Below are 16708 nucleotides of genomic sequence, written 5' to 3' on the forward strand. Positions count from 1 at the left end.
CTGGGCTGGGGAGGACGCTGAAGCAGCTGCCTTGTGGCCCATGTTGTCCCCCCTCTCAGCCTCTTCCTCCCACTGTTTGGCTCCCCTGCCCCAGGGGCTCCTGTGCCCAGACCCCAGCGCAGGCCACCAACTAGTGGATGCCGTGTCCCCAGTAGTGTGGCAGCTGAGTGAGGTGAGAGCGGGACAGTTCCATGAGGACAGATGTTCTCCAGCCCCCAAACTGGGATAGGGGCTGAGCTCCGGGAGTCCAGTGGTTTGAACTAGTTGTGACTGGAGAACATGAGCCCCAGGATGTCACATGTCTGGGCAAGGGCACATGGCCCAGAGCTGCCCCAAGTCCTGGCATAAGGGCTTCCTCTTGCCCAGCAGGGACCTGGGTGAGGCATCTGCCTCTCAGGAGGGCACTTCACATGGGTGCTGCCCATCCCTGGCAGACTGCCCCCTGGCCTGCTGCTCTTGGGTGCCTGCAGTGGAGGCTCCTGGTGTCGGGGGACCTGCCCATCTGCATGGTTGGTCTGCTTCTGTGCAGGACACAGCCCTCTGCAGAGTGAGCTCACCTCCCTGTCCCTGCAGGAGATCGTCCTGGTGGTGTTCTTTGGGACGGAGTACGTGGTCCGTCTCTGGTCAGCAGGATGCCGCAGCAAGTACGTGGGCATCTGGGGGCGGCTGCGCTTCGCCCGGAAGCCCATCTCCATCATCGGTGAGTCATGCCCACCCCATGGAGGCTTCACCCAGGTTTCCAGATCAGGAAGGGCCCCCACATCATGACCACCACCAAACAGAGCTCCCAATGGCTGAGAGAACCCCTGCTCCTCTACCTGCCTATGAAGGGTAGGACCCCATAGATCCCCCAGCCCTGGGCCACTGCTGCACTCAGATGCTGCTTACAGGGTGGGAGGATTGATCCCTCAAAGCATCCCAGGACCCTCCTCAGCAGGGATTGGTGGCCCGAGAGCCTGGTCCAGGCCTGAGGCCCTGTCCTCTCTGGCCTCTTTCAGGCCTCAGTCCAGAGCCTGGCATAGGCAAGGGGTGGGGGGTGGCACACATGGCTGAGACAGAGAGCTGGGTCTCTGCAGCTCAGGAGCTGACTGACTCCCTGTCAAGGTGTCCCCACATCCCCTGTCACTGGGCCCTATCCTGCCTAACTGGCCAGCCCTTCCTCAGGGCGGGTGGGGGTAGTGCTGTCCCCCAGGGCAGTGGCTGGTGGTGGTCATGATGAGCTGCCCCTGCCCTCCTTGCAGACCTCATCGTGGTCGTGGCCTCCATGGTGGTTCTCTGCGTGGGCTCCAAAGGGCAGGTGTTCGCCACGTCGGCCATCAGGTACATCTGTGCTGCCAACACTCCCTGCTGGGCCACCCACCACTGCAGGGCTGGGAGGGGCTGACCCTCCATGAAGCGCCTCTTCTCCCGCTGAGGCGGATGTGCCCAAGTCTCCCCCAGCCAGAGGGGACAGGGCAGCCTCCCACCCACTGTCTCCCTGGTCCTGCACAGATGCCTGAGACCGCATGGCCCTCTTAGCCTGTGCTCTCTCCTTCCCAGGGGCATCCGCTTCCTCCAGATCCTGAGGATGCTACACGTTGACCGCCAGGGAGGCACCTGGAGGCTCCTGGGCTCTGTGGTCTTCATCCACCGCCAGGTAGCTGGCCCAGGTGGTGGTGCAGGGAACCAGGGTGGGGCAGGACAGAGGCAGCCGGACCGCCCACCCCAGAGTGGCACAAAGGGAGCCCAGGGCCTGGCCCTGCCTGGATGTTAGGTGTGGGGTCACCAGAACTCTTCCTAGGACCGAACTGAGACGGGCTCCATTGCGGGGGAGCTGCTGAGCCCCGGCCAGCTCTTGATTCTGTCACCTCTGGGTAAAGAGAGCCGGTCCCGGGCAACCACCGGGGTTGAGCCTCGCTCCCGTGGGACAAGACCCAATGCCACCATTTGAGTCTTGAAGACAGGTTGTTTTTGAGAGTGATCTGTGCATGTGAAACACGGCCAAGCGGATGTAGGACTGTCCGGTGCAAACAGGGCCACTCCCTCTGTGCCTTGGCTGTGGGTCCCGCGTTTTCGTGTGGGGCTCCTGGCCGGGTGGGGTGCCGGGAGCCTCGCCTGAGGCTGCGTCTGCTTGCGGGTCTAGGAGCTGATAACCACCTTGTACATCGGCTTCCTGGGCCTCATCTTCTCCTCGTACTTCGTGTACCTGGCTGAGAAGGACGCAGTGAACGAGTCGGGCCGCGTGGAGTTCGGCAGCTACGCAGATGCCCTGTGGTGGGGGGTGGTAAGTCAGGGCCTTCGGGCAGGGGTAGCCCGGGTTGGGGCTGTCGGGGTCTGGGGGAGGACGGAGCAAGACACCAGGGCTGTGGTTTCTCCGGATCTTATGCCTCATCAGTGGGGGCTCCTCACCTGAATGCTCATGGCCCTTCATCCACAAACTTGTACTTGACCCCAGCAGCACAAGGCCCCACCCCCAACACTGAATGCCCAGGGGTCATTGTCTTGAAGTTCTTAGTGCTTTTACCTTTAAACTTGTGTTTTGTAAGGCGAGTCCAACAGGACAGCAGGGTATGTGCTGGGGGCTTGGTGCCCCAGTGCCCGCGTGGCCCTGTCTCTTGCCATCTCCCTGAGCCAGGTCCTTGGCTGCCTGTCCCCCTGCCCACTGGCCACTGCCACCATTCTCCCTGGCAGGGTCCTGGATGCATGTGTGTGCATGGGGCAGGGGGTGCCTGGCAGGGGAAGGGCGTGCCCTGTGTCTCTGGGGGTCCGCAATGGCCCTGTGAGTATCCCTGTGTCCAAGCAGCGAGACATGATATAGCAAACAAAAAATACCATATGGGTCAAGAGACCTCAGGGTCAAGGGAAATGCTCCCGCTCCTCCGCTGGACACTGGCTGCAAGTTCTGTAGCTGGCCCTGGGCTGCTGCAGTGCAGGTGTGGGCTATGCCTGGAGAAGCAGATTGCCTGGGAGAGCGTGGAATCCTCCCTGTGGGTCCAGGGCTGGCCCCGGCCATGAAGACAGCTCCAGATGCACAAGCGGCCGGGGCCGGGGCTGTGGCAGCTTGAGGCTGCTCTGAGCTGCCAGTCTCCAGGGGGAAAGGAGTGTGCTACGGATGATCCCCAACATGAGCCCCAAGTGACCTGTAGCGTAGCGTCAGGAGAGGGCCCTGGGCAGGTGGGCTGGCGGGCGTCTCAGGCCTGCATGAGGGGAGGGAGATATTCTGATGAGGACGCAGCTGGAGAACACTGGGCGCACCCTCACATCCTTTGTCACTGGTGCCTGGGCACATCACTCAAGGCTCGAATCACAGACGCTGGCCGAGGTGTTTTTAGGCAGAGGTCCGGGTTGCCAGTGTCCCTTCAGGAGTTGGTGGCTGCCTGCACAGCCTTCAAATCCTCCAGCGGAAATTGGCTTTTGTGTGTGCACGAGGCTTTCTTTTGGGTTGCTTCTGCAGGGAACAGGCAGGTGGCCAGTAGGAGAAGCGGGCCTGAGGCTGGACTGTGGGTACGAGAGGAGGTCCCCACTCTCTCCACTCCCCCGTCCCATCCCCCTCAGCTGTCAGAGGCCACCAGGGCCCAGGAAGGTGCCGTCACACCTAGGGGTGGCTGGGTGGCTCTGCGTGCGAGGCAGGGAGCCTGAGGGCCATTGCAGTGGGAGTCAGGGTCTCGGCGGCCAGGCAGCCCTGGTGGCCCTTGGCTGTGCAGGCTCCACCTGTCTGCCCCTCAGTGCTCCTTCCAGAAAGGAAGGGCCTGGCTTGCTCTGGGGACTCCCCACCCACCACCAGAAGAGGTGCCATCCGAGCTCGACCAGGTGGGGCAGGGAGCCGCCCTGTGATGCCCTGGCAGGCACGTGCCCTGCTCTTACTGAGTCCCCTGGCCCAACCCCCATGAGGCCAGGCATGCAGCGGGGCTCCTGACCTTGGCCAAGTCAATGTGTTTTCTGGAAGCTTCCAGCATGCCAAACTGCTCAGGGAAGACAAGGATGTGCTGACACAGCCTCTGCCCACCCTCCAGGGGGGCCTGTGTCCCTGAAGGCCCCCTTGTGGCAGGCCCGAGCAGGCTTGGGCAGGAGGGCTTGGCCCCCTGGCAGGGATATTGCCTGTGGTGGGTGGGGGGATGCGACAGGCTGCCTGGAGCCGGGAGCATTCCCAGGAGGCCGGCAGCACAGCGAAGGCGGCGGGTGGCTGCTGCAGGCCGGCTGAGAAGGGTGCCAGCCTTGACGCCCCGCCTGCCTGCCCAGCCACAGGAGCTGCGGGCAGCGGAGGCTACTCCCCAGCCCCGGCCCGCGCACAGCGGCACTCCCACCCCCACACCTGTGCAAACATCCGCCCGCCAGCCAGGAACACGGCCCCTTTGTGCCCGGCTTGGCACTGGTGCCCCGGCCCGCGCCGTCAGCTGCAGCTTGCGCCTCGGTCACCGCGCCCAGGCCTGGCCATTGTTCCTGCCGGGCCAGGGCCCCTGGCCACCCTGGGCCCCCTGCCGCCTGGGGCTCTGGGGCAAATGCTCCCATTCATCACAGGGCTGCCCCTGCAGCTGTCCGGGTGGGAGCGGCCCCTGAGACTTGAGTTATGGGCTGTGTTCCTGGCGCTTCTCGGACAAACAAGACTCAAGAAATCTAAGACAGTACAGCCCAGATCAGGGCTTTCAAGCCAGTCTGCCCGTCTGCAACTGCCCCCTCCTCCCCGCAGCAGTTGTTTTCCTGTGTCCTTTGTCCTGCCTTCGTTCACGCCACCAGGGTAGTGAAGCCCCGCAGGCTGACCAGGCCCTGCCCCGAGGCTGGCTGTCTGTGGCAGACGGACAATGGGGTGGGGAGACCTCCTCTGTGGTTGGGGGCTGCCACAGGCCACCTAATGGGTGGGGGCAGCTTCCCGGAGGCCGGGCCTTTCCGATCTCCATGCTGTGCCTGCCCTGACCTTGTCCGGACCCTGCAGACCCCCACCCACAGTCCTTGCAGCCTAGACCAGCTGCTCAAAGACCATATGTGGTGTCCCTCAACAGGGCTGCCGAGGCACACGTGAGCAGGTGTGGACCCACACTCGCCCCCTGGACTATAGGGGCCACAGGGGCAATCTCAGGTGTCCTCAGCTCAGCTGGTATTGGTCACGTGAGGGAGCAAACCACGGATGTGCCTGCAGAGCCGTCTGCCCTGTGGCACCTGAGTCGGCGGGCTATTCACCTCCTGGGGCTGCTGCACAGTCCTACAAACTGGTTGACTTCAAAGAACAGAAATTTATTGTAGTTCTAGAGGCCAGAAGTCTGAAATCAGGTGTTGGTGGGCTGTGCTCCTTTTGGAGGCTTAGGGGAAAGTCCTTCCTGTCTCCTGCAGCTTCTGGTGGCTCCAGACCTCCTTGGCTTGTGGCCACATCGCTCCTGTGCATCTGCATCTCTCTTCTGTCTCTTATAAGGACACTTGTCATTGGATTTAAGACCCACCAGTATAATCCAGGGTAGTCTCATCTTGAGATCCTTAATCGCATCTTCAAAGACCCTATTTCAAAATAAGACCACGTTCTGAGGGACCAAGTGGACATGAATTTTGGGGGAACACAATTCAGCCCAGGACAGTGGGCATTCTGGGTGGGCTTCCTGGGAAAGTCCCTCCCCTTGCTGGGCCTCAGTTTCCACAGCCATCTAGGGAAGGAGCCAGTTCAGTGGCTGAGTGTCCCCTCCTGCGTCCCTCCCCAGGGTGTGGAGGCCCAACTCACTTGTGTGATCTCCTGGTTCCCCCAAGTGTGGCGCCTGAGCCTGGCTGCTGAGGCATTTGGGGAGGATTTAAGACTTTTTTCTTTGCCCTTGAAACAGAATGCGTTTGTTTGTGTTCAAGTTTGAGTGGAGGGAAAAGCAGTTTTTGCAAACACGGGCTGCTCTGTTTAGCGCCCGGGGGTCTCTAAAAACAGGAGGCTGTTGGGCTCTGTTTACCCCACTGCATCTAAATTTAGAATTTAGAGTGAAAAAGCTGGAATCCCGTCTCTGTATGTCAGCCACCTTTTCAAATAGTGTCTAGCTGCTGTTCCCGTTTTCCTTACCTGGAAGCTCTGGAAAGTTCCTGCCTCCCAGGCTGTACTGCATCCTGGCAGAGCAAGGCCAGAGGGGTCTGAGGTCTGGAATAGGGGGGCCTGGGTGAGGGCAGGGCCTCCCAGGCATTCACATGCAAGCCCTGTGGGCACTGTCCAGTGGGAGGGGCCTGTGTCAGGACCTCCTTTGAAGCATGGGGAAACTGAGGCTCCATGGACCAAGGGGCAGCAGGGCCAGGCCCCCACCCCAGCACTTGGACTCCCACCGAGACCAGGGCTCTTCCTTTTCCTAGAGCTCCATGCAAAGCCTGGAAGTGCTATGCAGCTGAGAAATGAGGGTCTGTAGGACGCCAGCCAGAGAGCTCTCCCAAGGAGGGGCCTTTACAGCTGGGTTTTGTAAGACAAGCAGGAGTGCACTAGGCAGGGCCACCTTCCCGTACTTACTGCCCACTGGCCAACACCATGGGGATTTCTTACATGGATGTGGCAGCCCAGTAAGGGTGGCGAGCTTCCTCTTAGGAGTGCGGGGAGTCAGCTCATGCCAGTCTCAGGTAATAGAACTTTTCAGTTACTCTTCAGCCGAGAGAAAAGCAACAGTCAGCATCATGAACCACAGTGAAAGAGGAGGGGTGGGGTGACCGGCTGTGTGGTCCTGGGCAGGTTACTCAACCTCTCTGGGCCCCTGCACGAGATGAGTGTAGGACGCGTGCCTCATCCCATGGGTGGCTGTGAGTCAGTGAATACATGGAACACTTGGGTGCCAGGCACCCAGCAAGGATGCGGTAAAGGCTGGCTGTGAACCTTAGAAGGATGTTTCCAGCACATTCTCTTGGCATTCCCCAAAGCCAGAAACCTGTTGATGGGCTTGTGGCAAGCTAATTCACAGTAAAGGCTCTGTGGCTGCCATGGTCCAGTCACATTCCTCAGCCCTGCCTGTCCCGAGGGTGGGTCCTGCCTGTCCCCTGCCCAACTCCCCAGCAGCTTCCTCTCAGAGCTTCGCCTCCTGGACTCCAGTGACCCAGTGTTTTAGATTCCACGTCCCCAGGTCCTAGGCAGGGCGAGTGGCTGGTGGCAGAGCAGGGCTTCATAAACAGATAAAAAAGATCCATAAGCAGGCTGCTGTCATGGGCAGTGCAGTGGAGACGGGGAGGGCAGGCCGTGGAGCTGGCTTCCTGGGCCGTGCATTCAGCTGTACCACCAAACTGGCCCTGGGGCTGGGCATAGCACATGATCACTCTGTGCCTCAGTGGCTCCATCTGCAAAATGGGGAGACAACAGTCTGCCTCCCCAGGCCGGCGTGGGGCTCACTGAGAGGGCGGTTCTCAGGACTGTGATCCCAGAGGTGGCAACAGGTCCTTTTGTCGTGAATACTTTCCTAGACGATGTGGGCCTCCCAGCGAGGCTGGGTCTTCACCACTCGGGGATTCCTTGTTCAGCATGTGGTTGTGGTCCTGGCCTGTGCTGGGCGCTGGGGGTACGGCAGGGCTTGGGCAGCTGGTCTGGCTCCCTGGGAGTCATGGTCGGGGGCTAGAAGTGTGGCATGAGCTGTGGTCTGCACATGTGCTGGTTTGTGGGTGGCCACAGGAAGAGCCTCCAGGGAGCCCCTGCCAGTGAGTCCAGTCCCTGGGGAACCTCCTCGGTCCTGAGAGTGGTGAGGCCTCACTGAGGAGGTGATGTCTGAGCTGACACCTGTGCCCCCTGTATGTAGGGCCCTGAGCCCGGCCGTGCTGCAGAGTGGACAGGCCCGGGCTGGAGCCGAGGTGCTCATGGTGGCACTGTCAGCCTCTGGGTGGGGCTCCTGGGTTTCATCCAGGAGGCAGGAACCAGAGAGGTGCTGGCCCGCCAGATGGGGTGTGAGGGTGCCCCTAGGTCGCAGCCCTCTCAGCAGTGCGGTTGCGTTTTGTATCCCCATCCAGCTGGTGCCCGGCCGACTGTGAGCCACATTGGGGCAAGGGTGTGGGATGGGCACCCAGGTCGGACCCAGGGGCTCCAAGATCTCTGTGAGTGAGAGGACGGACTCCTGTGACTAGAAGGCCAGGGCCTGCATGGATTTCACCTCCATTTATTTCCCTGGTGAAAGGGAGCGAGTTTATCTTGGGGGTGTGCCTGCGTCTGTCTTTGCCACAGTGTGCAAGCTCGTTCTCTTGGCCCACGTGGCAGCGGCAGTCCTCCTGACAGCCCTTCCTACGAGCTGGGCCGGGGCCTCCCAGGCAGCCCACAAGGAGCCAGCAGTGCTGGGCATCCCTTCGGGACAGGAGTGGCTGAGCCCAGCAGGGCCCCAAGACCACTACGTCCTGCCTCCCCTGGGCCTTCTGGGGCCTCCGTCCCCAGGCTGCCTCTGCAGACACCTCTTCCCCATCTGGGTGGGCCCTGCTCTCAGGATCTCTTTTGGAGAAGAGGAAGTGGGCTGGGGAGCGTCACCCCAGATCAGGGGGCTCTGGCCTTGCTCTGCCAAACACACATGCCAGCCACACTGTTAAGCTAGCAGAGGGCCGGAAGGCCCTAGACTTTCTGTCTCTAAGTCCATAAGCAGCCCCAGAGCACTTTAGGGACACCACACGTAAATACTAGGTAACAGGCTTGCCATGTGCCATGCCCTAACCTACAGGCAGCTGGTGAGGGGTGTGTTGTGATTGTCCACCTTCCCCAGAGGGAGAAACTGAGGCATGGGACAGGCTGGGGCTTGGCCTGAGGCCACACAGCCAGATGGACAGGGTGAGAACTCCACCCCAGGCTCAGAACCTCAAAGCCAGGCTGGCCTTGCCAGGGGGGCAGCCGGCAGGAGTGCCTGGCATGGTGAGGATGCTGGGCAGGGTGCTGGACCCACTCAGTAGCAGGTCATTGTCCCCCAGTCCACTGGAAACAATGAGATGGCCGTTGTGCCACAGGAAGGGATGACCCCTCTCGAGCCTGCGGTTGTTCAGCCTGCTGAGGGTGCCGAGGCTGAGGAGGGGGCTCTCGGAGACCCTGGGTGGGCTTCCTGCTTGGCCAGGGATGGGGAACTGGTGGGGGGAGGCTCTCTTGGCTAATGGCTTCCCTGAGGAAGCAGGGACCCCACCTCGGCTGGGTCCTCAGTTGTGCTGTGACTGCAGTGGGTGCTCTGGGGGTCCCCTTGCCACCTGCCTCGAGTCATGTGGCTGATCCTGGTTGCTGCCCCTTCCTGGCTTCATTCTATGGGAGTCTCCTCCCGGGCAGGCTGGTCCCTTGAGGCTGGGCAAGGCCTGGGCCTGCAGTGGCCACAGCGACCTCTTAGCTGGTCTTGCGTTTGCTCACCAGCCTTTCTGGTGGCCACGGTGTGGAGCATGGGGTCGTGCCAGCCACGCACTAGCAGCGAGACCACAGGCACAGTGAGTGCCGCCAGCCTCAGTTTCCTCCTGTGTGGATGACTCGTAACTCACAGCATCATGAGGTTGTGGAATGAAGTGCCACCCAGGCATAGTGCTGTTGGGGCTGTCTCGGGGGCTGCTCTCAGCAAGCCCTTCCCTCTGGGCAGGTGACCGCCACACCTCCAATGGGCCTGCTAGGTCAGGGCCGGGCACTGCAGGCACAGCTGGGGTTGGGCTTCGGGGCTGGCCCTCTGTCCTGCCTTGGAGGCCAGCCTCATGAGCCTGCATGGCAAAGGAGGGAACGAGATGACACCGGCACTGGCTTCTTGCGACAGGACGTGGGGCACTGGAAGGCTCTCCCATGCCTCCTGTCCTGCGGCGCAGGAGTGAATGCGGCACAGGGGCTGCACACGAGCAAGGGGGTGGCGGAGACGTTCTGTCAGCTCCGGGGAGGATGAGAAGGGCTTGGTCCCTCCGCCCAGCCGCCCACCCCCACAGTTCCTGCCACTGGCATGACACGTTCCTGCACCCGCGTGGGAGCAGCCCATGCGCGCAGCCGCCTGGTGGCCGGCGCCTGGCGAGGAGCTTCAGCGGCCGCGTCCCATCTCCCTGTGTTTGTTGGCTCAGGAGACGTGCAGGTCTGCATTCTAGAAGGCCCGCCGCTGGGGACAAGTTCCGAGCATGAGCATGACTATAAAACGGCCCATTCCTGAGCTGCCTGTGTCTGTGGATTCAGGAAAAACAAACAGCTCTGCGGGGTGGGCCACTTCCTCGGAGGAGCCGAAAGGACCGTCGTTAACTTGACGAGGAGGGTCTGGGACGGGTCTGAGCAGAGGACGTGGGGTCCTGGGGCTTCGGGCATGTGGCCTCCTCGGCAGGCGGACACACCAGGCCGCGGCTCGAGGCCACCACCCTGCCAGGCAGCAGGACCAGGTGTGGGGGCCCCAGGAGATGGCATCCTGGCCTCTGCCTGTCGCTCCCTGGACGGCAGCCGCACTCAGACCTTTTGGTCTTAGGACCCCCTTATGCTCTTGAAAGAGAACTTTTGTTTTGGAGGGTTATACCTATCAATATTTTATAAAACTGAGAAATTTTTAAAATGCTTTCATATGTATTAAAATAATAACAGACCCATTATATGTTTGCATAAATAAAATAATTTTATGAAAAGTTACTAAATTTTCCAAAACAAAAGATATCATTGAAAGAAAAATGAACATTTCTGCAAATCTCCGTGAGGTCTGGCTCCTGGGAGGAGCCGTGATGGCCCATCTGAGAGTAGAGGGGCGAGTGCAGCCTCGGGGGGTCAGCGGAGGCCACCCAGGTCCCCTGCAGGGTTTTGAGGGGTGACTAGGAGTAGCTGGGTGAGTGCGTGGGACCAGCACGTTCGCACTGAGGGGATGATCGATTACCTGTGCTCCCGCGGTGTTTGAAGCAGACGGAGGTCCTGACTTTCCTCTCCCGCAGTTGTCCGGCCTGGCAGGGCCGTCTGAGCTCGAGGCCGAGGTAGGCCAGTTTGTGGGTCACCTTTTGTGTGCTCTCTCTGACTTGCTGTAGGCTCAGGAAATATCTGTGGGAGGGACAGATGAACAGTGAGTACGCTGGGCCCCCACGCCACCGAGCCCCTCTGGGCTGTGATGTCACTAGTGGGAGTTGCTCCCAGGGGTGGGGCTGGGCACAGTCTCAGATGCCCCACCTGGTTGGCAGCCCCAGATCTATCTTTGCTGTCGCCCTGCTCCCAGGGTACCTGGGCCCTCTGGAGGAGGCAGCTGTGGCCCGCCCCTCACACAGGGGTGCAGGCCCTCTGGGGAGGACGCCTGCAGATGAGGGGGCTCCAGGATCCATGAGAGTCCCCTTATCCACCAGCCTGCCATCTCCTTGCCTATGGTCTCTGGGATGGCCTGGTTTCACCTGCAGGTACCTGGGCTATGTTCCAGGTGTGTGTGTGGGTGTGGGTGTACATGAGATGTCTGAGCCCAAGTGTGCCCTGAGATTGTCAGTCTGAGATGTGGGCACCAGCCACCTTTCCACATGACATTGTGCCATGTGTGTGCACGATGCATACGTGTGTGTGATGCACAGATCGTGATGCATATGTGTGGTGCACCTTCAGTTGGAGTCTGTTAAATGGGCCTCCCCAGGACCCCTGCCACCACACTGGCTTTTTCCACATGACATTGTGCCATGTGTGTGCACGATGCATACGTGTGTGTGATGCACAGATCGTGATGCATATGTGTAGTGCACCTTCAGTTGGAGTCTGTTAAATGGGCCTCCCCAGGACCCCTGCCACCACACTGGCTCTGTGGGGCAGGGGATCAACTGGGGGCTCTGTGTGGTTCTCGGCGGGGAAGGCCACCTGCGCCTGCCAGAGACGAGTGTCACTCGCCTCAACTGGAGATTCCAGAGGGGTAGAAGCTGGGTTTTCCAAAGCAGGGAACCCAGAGCAGGACTACAGAGACCCCCACAGCCACAGGGACACTCTGGGCCACCACGCCTGTTGTCCCATTGTGCCTAGGCAGGAACGTGTGTGACCATGGGGTATGCTGGGCCTCCTCTCCTGGCTCACAGCTGGCTCCTTGAAGGCCCAGACTCCAGGGGCAACATGGCAGGCTTGGACACAGCCAGGGTGGGCTCTCAGATCCCCACACAGATGTCACGTTCAGTCTCACACTGCAGACCCCAGGGAGCACATCTCAGATGCCAGCCAGAGGTGAGCCGGGGGGGGGGGCAGCCCCTCTTTCCTATCGTCCCAGCACATGCCTGGGACAGGTGGCTCTCCCGTCGAGAAGTCGGCTCGAGCTGCATCGTCTCTCAGAAGAGAAAAAATGAAGCATCTGGTGCCCTGGGGTGATGTCGGGCCCATCCCAGCCTTCTGTCTGCAACTGGCCTCGACAGGAGCTTCTGGCATAGCAGTGGTCCAGGGGTGGTGGCCTCGGAGATGTGGCAGGAGGGTGGGGCAGGGAGGCCTGTTGGGCTGCTGTGCCTGGCCATCTGTTGGGTGGGCTCCTGGCCTGCGTGTCCCACTGGCACCCTGGCCCTCCATGGCTGGTCCTTTCTTGGTGCATCCCTGGTGGGCTGTGTGCCGTGTGCAGCCCTCAGGGTGTGGGAGACCTGAGCTTCCTGCTACTCTCTTCCTGGTGCCTTCACTGAGTCACGTGGAGGCAAAAGAGGACAGTGACCATTGGGCGGTCGGGGCCTCTCACTGGCCTCTCGGCCCATCAGGGTGGTGGTGTGGGCTGGGTAGGTGCCCTCCTGAGGCTCTGGGCCTATCAGCTGTTGACTGCTGACCCTCCTGCTGACAGGTCACGGTCACCACCATTGGCTACGGAGATAAGGTGCCTCAGACGTGGGTCGGGAAGACTATCGCTTCCTGCTTCTCCGTCTTCGCCATCTCGTTCTTTGCGCTCCCAGCGGTAGGTGCCCACAGGGGTCTGTCTGCCACTCCTTGGCCAGCTGGGGCCCTGGGGACACCAGCAGGTCCCTCTCTGTGAGCAGGCCCACTTTTGGAGGTGACTCATTCAGAGCCAGGATGGTACTTGCCTTCCAGAAGGTGCCCCACCCAGAGCCTGCTAACCTGCCATGAGCCCTCCTGTTCCCCACCCGCCACTGGGGTAGCCAGTGTAGAAGGCGGCCTGGTGTGGCTTTACATAGAAGCAGTGGGGTGCAGGCCTGCTCATTTAGCCCTGCGGGGAAGGAGGCCCCAGTACAGCTGGCACATCACTGTACAGGCGGAACCCGTGTGCCTGAGGAGGGAGGGAGTGGCCTTGCATGGTGGCCTGGGAGGGGCTTTATTCTGGGTCCTTTCCAGAGATCATAGAATAGGGGTGAAGTTTTTCTAGTTTCCTGTATGTGCATGTCGGTGTATTTATATGTGAGTTACATGTGTGTATGTATGACGTGTGTGTATGTGTGTGTGTGTGCGTGTTACATATTATGTGTGTGACGTGTGCATGTATATGCATGGCGTGTGTTTGTGCACTGTGCTGTACACATGTTAGATGTATGTGCACACTGCGTACACGCACTGTCACATCTCATCCGTGCAGTACGTGTGGGTATGTGTTGTGTGCATGCATGCGTCTGTGTTAGGCATGCATACAGTATACACACGCACATGTGCGCGTGTGTGCACGTGTGCGTGTGCATCCCATGTATAAGTACATCTGCGTATTTCATGTGTGCTGTGCATGTATGTGTGTGTTCCGTGTCAGTGTGTATCTGTTGTGTGTATGTGTGTGACGTATGTGCATGCAGCTTGCCCACCTCTGGGCAAGGGTTCTGGCATGGTGGTGGCAGCAGCACTCCTCCTCGGCCATGGGCCATCTTCTCACTCCTGGCACCCAGTGCAGTGCCATGGGCCCCACCTGGGCATATGCAGACAGGTGACCCCCAGCCGCCACGATGGCCCCTGGGAGTGGGTCAGGTGGGCTGTGCCACGTGGTCGTGAGCCTGGTTCCCTTCCCAGGGCATCCTCGGCTCTGGGTTCGCCTTGAAGGTGCAGCAGAAACAGCGGCAGAAGCACTTCAACCGGCAGATCCCAGCCGCGGCCTCGCTCATCCAGGTGCGCATGTCGCCATCAGCCGCCCTCCACCCAGCGCCCGTCTCCGTGGCAGTCGGGTTGGATGGGGTTGGCTGTGGGCCCCTTGCCTCCCTGCCAGCTGCAGGGTTTCCCTCCCTCCCTCAAGTCTCCCTCCTCCTGCACCACCACCTTGCTCACCCCAGGGCTGGAGCTGGGAGGAAATAGGTGAGGGGCTCCCAGATGACCGTCTCCAAGGGGACAGGGCCCAGAGTGTGCAGCACCCTGCCTCTGAGGGGCTCAGCCTCCGTCTGGGTGAGGACCCGTGATCTGACAGGACGGCGCGGGCCACCCTCTGGATTCGCAGGGCCGGGAGGCTGGGGAAGGCAGAGCCTGGGAGTAACAGGGAAAGGAAGGTTCTAGAGGGGATGGGGAGGCAAGTGGCACCCAGCCCGGAGACGAGCAGTTCTGATTCTGTGATGCCAGCCCTGGGGAAAAAGTTTGCTCTTTTAATGCAAAGACTTAGGCACAGGAGCCCTCGGGAAACCATGCCCCTGAGGGTCCTTGTGGCTGGCCCCTGTGGGGACTGAGGACCAGGGCTGCCCCGAGGAGTGGCTGGGGAGGGGCCAAGAGTGTGAGCCTTGGCAGTGGGGCAGCCCAATGGACAGGACCCTCTGCCAGGTGAGGTGGCTGCAGGGTGGACCGCTCTGGGCACCCTGGGCTGAATGTCCCCCAGGGAAGATCTGGGGACCTGGACAGGCCTAGGCTGACTGGGGTCACCCCTCCAGCCTCAGTCTCCTGAGCTTTCTACCCCAGGCAGGGCCCCGGGTGAGGAGCGGGTGGCTGTCAGGGCCTGGGGCTCAGCCAGGGTCTCCACCGCATTCCTCTGAAGCCCTTCTGTCTGGGGCCTGGACGTTGCGCCCGCATGAAAAGGAAACAGCAGCAGGAGCCGTAGAACCGAGGGGCTGGCGCTCAGGCCTGGTTTTATGGCCCCACAGTTTCTCCTTTTGGGGAGACCATAAATCAGGCCCATAACACCAGCCTTGGCCCTGCATGGGCAGACTGCCCGCAGCAGGGGACCACATTTGATTTCCCTGCGGAGCACTGATGTCACATCCTGCAAACACGGACTTGCTCAGAGGTCACACTCACCATGGGGGGACGAGAACTAGGGCTGGAGATGACAGGAACGTGTGGAGCAGGCAGCACAGGCTTTGTGGGGAGGGGACATCCAGACTGCTTTGGGTGGTGGAATGTGGAGGCGGCTCTGTATGTGTGTGGGACTGTGGGCCTCGGGAGGGCCTCCCCTGGCTGTCCCAGCCACCAGGTGGGCGTGAGGGCTGCAAGTGCCCCTCACTGGCTGCCATGTCACTGTCCCCAGGAACCCCACCAGGTGTGGCACCTTCCTGAGTGCTTCCTCTCTCTTGGGCTCACATGGCCAGCAGTGACAGGTCCTCATCGAGGCAACCCCTCCTGTCCCATGCCTGCCCCCCTGGACACTGCACGGCCTCCCCTGGGGTCCCCTGCCTGTGGTGTCTCCTCCATGGTGGCTGCCATGGGGTCTCTCTAGCATGCAGGCTTAAGACCTCCACCTGTGTGCCATCAGAGGCTCCCACAACTGCAGGATGTCACTCGGGAGCTTCTGAGAGGGACTCCTGCTTCCTGGCCACTCGGTCTTACCTCCTGCTGGCCCCAGGGGCCCTGTTCCCCCTGGTGACCCCTCTCCCACAGCCCTTCCTCAGTGGGTGAAATCCAGTCCCCTGCGTGTCCTGTGCGTGCTCTAGGCCTGGCTTGGGGCTGGTTGGCAGGAGGGGACAGGACGCATGGAGGGGACCACAGGTAGGTAGGATTCAGTCTCAGAGCTGCAAGTAACATTTACGGCAGGTGGTAGGGAGCTGCCTGGCACAGAAAGGGCAGAGCTGGCTGTCAGGGCAGAGGGCCCGGGAGCTGGGAAGTGGATCCTGGGCTTGGGGGATGAGGACGCCTGTGGCTTCCACGACGGCCCCACAGGTGGCTCCATAGGTAACAGCCTCTCCCTGCTGCTGATTTCAGACCGCATGGAGGTGCTACGCTGCCGAGAACCCCGACTCCTCCACCTGGAAGATCTATGTCCGGAAGCCCTCCCGGGGCCACGTGCTGCTCTCCCCCAGCCCCAAGTCCAAGAAGTCTGTCATGGTAACAAGCCCTAGGGCAAGGGCTGCTTTTTAGCAGGTGGGGAGGCTGTGGGCACTGCTTCAGGGTTCGCTTGGCCCGTGTTTGAGCTCAGTGTAGCCCACATCAGGGTGTCAGCACCTTCCTGGCTCTGGGGATGTCCATCCCGTTCTGGATCCCTGCCATCCTAATCTTCCCAGGCTTGGAGATGTACACTGCTCGCCCCAAGGCCAGTGCTATGAGAGGTCCAGAGAAAGTGACCTGAGGACAGGCTGGGCTAATCCCGGCCAACTGTGGGCAGGAGGCTCTTGAGGGGGCCTTGGTGTTGGGCTTTCCATACTGGGCATGGCGGGTGGGGGGATGGGGGCACACCAGCTCTAGGACAAGGGCTCAAGGTCACAGAGTCAGGAGCTTGGGAAGGCATTGCTGTCCCCACCCTCCTTGGAGCCTTTGCCTCTGCTGGGACGTTCTCCCAGGTTTCCAAACGGCCTGCTCCATCCCTTCCTCCAGGTGACCTACTCCAAGAGGCCCTGGAGAGCCCCCAGTCCATTCGCCCACAGGTTCTAATCCTCTCCTGGCCGCAGCCCTCATCACTGCCATCCACCCTGCGCTGTGAGCTCATGGGGCAGTGACTGGGTCAGGCCCCCTGTTCTCTGGCAGGGTGCACGCTGAGGGAACTGGGCAGCCACTCTGGGGCCAGCAAGGGGCCTCGCAGATGGT

At 61.0% G+C, this 16708-nt stretch overlaps 1 protein-coding gene across 1 annotated transcript in view; it reads left to right on the forward strand.

Moving 5' to 3' along the window:
* Positions 1 to 16708, forward strand: part of KCNQ1 (potassium voltage-gated channel, KQT-like subfamily, member 1) — a gene marked incomplete at its 3' end in the record, with an annotated part of 294997 nt that overhangs the window by 97377 nt on the left and 180912 nt on the right. The window contains exons 4-10 of the mRNA XM_008576353.1: positions 574 to 700; positions 1242 to 1320; positions 1540 to 1636; positions 2123 to 2263; positions 12624 to 12734; positions 13787 to 13882; positions 15890 to 16012. Coding sequence (XP_008574575.1) covers positions 574 to 700; positions 1242 to 1320; positions 1540 to 1636; positions 2123 to 2263; positions 12624 to 12734; positions 13787 to 13882; positions 15890 to 16012 — 774 coding nt within the window. The remainder of the gene's footprint in view (positions 1 to 573; positions 701 to 1241; positions 1321 to 1539; positions 1637 to 2122; positions 2264 to 12623; positions 12735 to 13786; positions 13883 to 15889; positions 16013 to 16708) is intronic.

Source organism: Galeopterus variegatus, unplaced genomic scaffold (genome assembly GCF_000696425.1).
Source record: "Galeopterus variegatus unplaced genomic scaffold, G_variegatus-3.0.2 Scaffold1336, whole genome shotgun sequence".
Classification (NCBI taxonomy): domain Eukaryota; kingdom Metazoa; phylum Chordata; class Mammalia; order Dermoptera; family Cynocephalidae; genus Galeopterus; species Galeopterus variegatus.